Consider the following 3,692-nt stretch of genomic DNA (forward strand, 5'->3'; position numbering starts at 1 on the left):
AAGCACCATAGGCCTACATGAAATATACATTTCATTGGTAACAATAGGCCTACCATATCTAAAATGCCCAATTCCACATAAAGTGTATTTTGGGAGGATTCTGTGGGCTATACATAGGCTAGTGCATTCCCCATATGATGGGCGTGCTGAACATTTCTCTTTCTAGGCTATGCGTTTTTCTCTGGCATAATGCCCACTAAAAAAAACAGGTCTATTGATCGAATGTGACCGTCATGGGCCAGCATCAGTGAGAATAGGCAGTGTGTTTTGTAAATGAAGGTCGCTGACTGGGCTTGCTCGTGCGCTTGTGTTTTGCTTACACTCGGTGGGCGGAGTTGGGTTGCCGTGCAATGCTGTAGCAGCAGCAACACGACGGCGGGTGCATCACAGACACAGACACACACACACACACACATACACACACCAACAGCAGCAGCAGCAGCCCGTCGTCCAAGGCGGGGGTGACGAAAGGACCGTGTCTCCCTCTCAACTGTGGCGTGATCGGGGGCTGGTTTCCACCCGAGGGAGCGGAGGACCGTATTGCTGCGCGTAAATCTGCGGAGAGACGGTTCTACCCGCAGTGCCAGTGAGGTGTGGGTCGTCAGTCACAACGCCAAAAACAAGATTTCGCATTCTGCTGCTGCAGCTGCTGTTCACGTCTCAGGCATATAGGCTGCTTGCTCACCCTCGGATCTGCGTGCTGCGCGGTGGGCATTTTAATAGCAGCTGGATCGCACACGCCCTTGCCTGTTTATTTTCGCACGGGAATACTGGTGGTGAAGATGTCCCAGTCGTATATTTTACTGGATTGCAGACGTCTGCTGGGGCGTTAATGCCAGACAAACACTGTCTTTGCTGCTGTGCGGCGCAGGAGTCTACTGAAAACCAGGCCGTCGTCATTGGTGATACAGCAGGAGCGCGTTGTCTATGTGGTATGATTTTGCATCTACATCGTTTGACTAGCCACTTGAACTAGCAGGTGGAGTGATCTGCCATTTCGTTGTCCACAGGATTGTATGACATCCAAGCGTATTACATGCGTATTACCATTCTAATGAGTCCATGCATTGAGCCATTGCTTTAAGCCTGCGTAAAATGGGGAATAGTTTTTCCAACATCGCCGCATTCCAGTCTCTGCACATTGTGATGCTAGGGCTGGACTCTGCGGGCAAAACGACTGTTCTGTATAGACTCAAGTTCAATGAATTTGTCAACACTGTTCCCACCATCGGCTTCAACACCGAGAAAATCAAACTCAGCAATGGCACCGCCAAAGGCATCAGCTGTCACTTTTGGGATGTCGGTGGCCAGGAGAAGTTGCGACCTCTGTGGAAATCTTACAGTAGGTGTACGGATGGTATTATCTATGTAGTGGACTCTGTGGACGTTGACAGACTGGAAGAGGCGAAAACGGAGCTGCACAAAATCACCAAATTCGCCGAAAACCAGGGGACCCCTCTCTTGGTGATTGCCAACAAGCAGGACTTGCCAAAATCGCTTCCCGTCCCCGAGATTGAGAAACAGCTGGCTCTTCATGAGCTCAGCCCGTCCACCGCGTACCACGTCCAACCCGCATGTGCCATAATTGGCGAGGGACTTCACGAGGGCATGGACAAGTTGTATGAAATGATTGTGAAACGGAGAAAAAGTTTGAAGCAAAAGAAGAAACGATAATGGATAAATGAATGCGTTATGATAGCAAACAAAAATATACATTTAATACAGCTGCTTGAGTATGCCATGTTTCAAAAGAAATGAAGAGATTTCATGTGTGCAGTGATTTAAGTTGTTTATTTTTTATTATTTCTATTATTATTTCAACTGATGAAAAACTTTTGTTAATAATTATTGCTGAGTTTTCAGCGTGTTTCGCAAGCTAAGAGAATGGAACTTACTTGTCCGCTACCTTAGTTTAGAATGATCAGGAAAGGCGACAAGCATAGGCATTCACAATCAGAAGTTAAAACGGGCTGGATCCTGTTCGTGGCTGCTTGACAATGTCAAAAAAAATGTAAAATGTCATAGATGGTATTACAATGGTAACAGCTCTGAGGCACCCCTTGTAGAGACCATGTTCCCTAAAGCATTACCAATGGCGACTGTTTCTTTCAGTGACTTAGTGTTTGTATGTTTTATTTGTGTTCATTTCTATCTTTAAGTGACATGCCAATGTTTTGATTACTGTAAACACCCCCTCTCCACAATGCACATCATGCCTACTGATTGCTAAGTAGCTGGTTCTTTGACATGGAATGTGGTGTGAGTGATTCATATCATATAGATGTGATAGCCTATAGTGGGCCTTCACCTAGCAATGACCTGGCTCATCTCACAGCAACACCCAGTAGTTTTCCGGCATAATAATAATGTTACCAACATTGTTGCAGGGATTCATGAAATTGTTACAGTGTGACAGGCATTTTGGAATCTGCTTTGCCACCCTCCACGAGATTACAAACCCCCCAGAAATACGAAGTAAAGTAAAGTTTGGTGGAGATGAGAGGGAGCTTCTCCATGAAGTCCTGTTGCCTGCATGTAAACTCCTGAGTGCCACAGCCTGGGTGACTGAGGATCTTCACAGCCACTTGTAAGACAGGGCTGTCTCTCTGCAGGCCTATTTCAAATGAGACACAACACAGTTCCTCCTCTTATAGGCCAGGGCCCTAAATTAACTTTTTTTTTCCCATCACTAGTCAAAATGGCGAGTAGATGTTCATCTCAATAGCCAAACACACACGCATTTATGGCTGAATGTGGCTATTGGTTGTCTTCTCTACCAGCCAAACTGAAATTTCACCAGCGGTTGGCCAGTTGGTTGGTGTTAGTTTAGAGCCTTGCCGTAGTTAGGCTACAGTGAAGAGGAGGACAACTGGGTGTTGCTACCAGTATCTCTGCCAGACCAGCTGCTGTCAGGGTTTGCCTTTATGTTCTATGACTGTATAACAATGTGCTCTCTGAATGAAGTGAATTCTCTGAATGCTCTCTTATGGTGACAAAGGTGGAGTTGGACAGCAACGGTTGCCATGATTACATGTCATGTATGTCATGCTTTAAGATGGTCCTCTAAGTTGCAGGGAAAAAAACATCTGAGCACTTCACAAAATGATTCCGCACACCTTATGATTTCAACTTGGACTGTTCATGCACACTAAACCAAAAACGTGAAAAAAAAGAGGTCTTAACATTTTTTTTAATATACTGTTTGCAATTGTTTGCAGTTAGGTTGTATGACACTGAAACTGCTCCATAAGTGAAGACTGCACCTGGGTGTTGTCCCGAATCAATGTAGATGCAAATGAAACAAACTCAAATAAAAAGAAAAAAACATGATGTAAGCTTTATTCATACTGTCTTAAATGCTCAATTGACTAAGGTATTGCATGGGGACAATGCATGGTGGATTATGTCTCATTTTCGTGTCTGACCTGAGGTTTTGGGGGAAAGAAATGGACTCCTTGTTCATTGGAGTTCCTTTGGGTGAATACAGTACTGACCTACAAAGGCAAAGTGCAGTAATGAAATATTTTGTCAAATTGAGTTTAGACTGAAAACGGTCTTCAGAACACCTCCTTTATCTTGTGACAAAGCCTTATGGATATTGCTGTGTCAAATTTGCAGTGCAATATCCAACTTAATACCAATATTTTGAAGCACTATTTTTCAGTTTCAACGTTGGCATAAAAACTGCACTT

General features: G+C 44.4%; 1 protein-coding gene across 1 annotated transcript; it reads left to right on the top strand.

Moving 5' to 3' along the window:
- Window positions 1-413: 413 nt before the first annotated feature.
- Window positions 414-3,296, top strand: LOC134460103 (ADP-ribosylation factor-like protein 4C). The gene has a single exon (XM_063212567.1). It carries the CDS (start codon window positions 1,096-1,098, stop codon window positions 1,672-1,674), a length of 579 nt encoding a protein of 192 aa, XP_063068637.1. The 5' UTR covers window positions 414-1,095; the 3' UTR covers window positions 1,675-3,296.
- The last annotated feature ends 396 nt before the right edge of the window (window positions 3,297-3,692 follow it).

This window comes from Engraulis encrasicolus, chromosome 12 (assembly GCF_034702125.1).
Source record: "Engraulis encrasicolus isolate BLACKSEA-1 chromosome 12, IST_EnEncr_1.0, whole genome shotgun sequence".
In the NCBI taxonomy this organism is placed as follows: domain Eukaryota; kingdom Metazoa; phylum Chordata; class Actinopteri; order Clupeiformes; family Engraulidae; genus Engraulis; species Engraulis encrasicolus.

Coding starts and splice junctions, on each gene's coding strand:
- LOC134460103 (XM_063212567.1), top strand. CDS start 1,096: ATGGGGAATAGTTTTTCCAACATCGCCGCATTCCAGTCTCTGCACATT.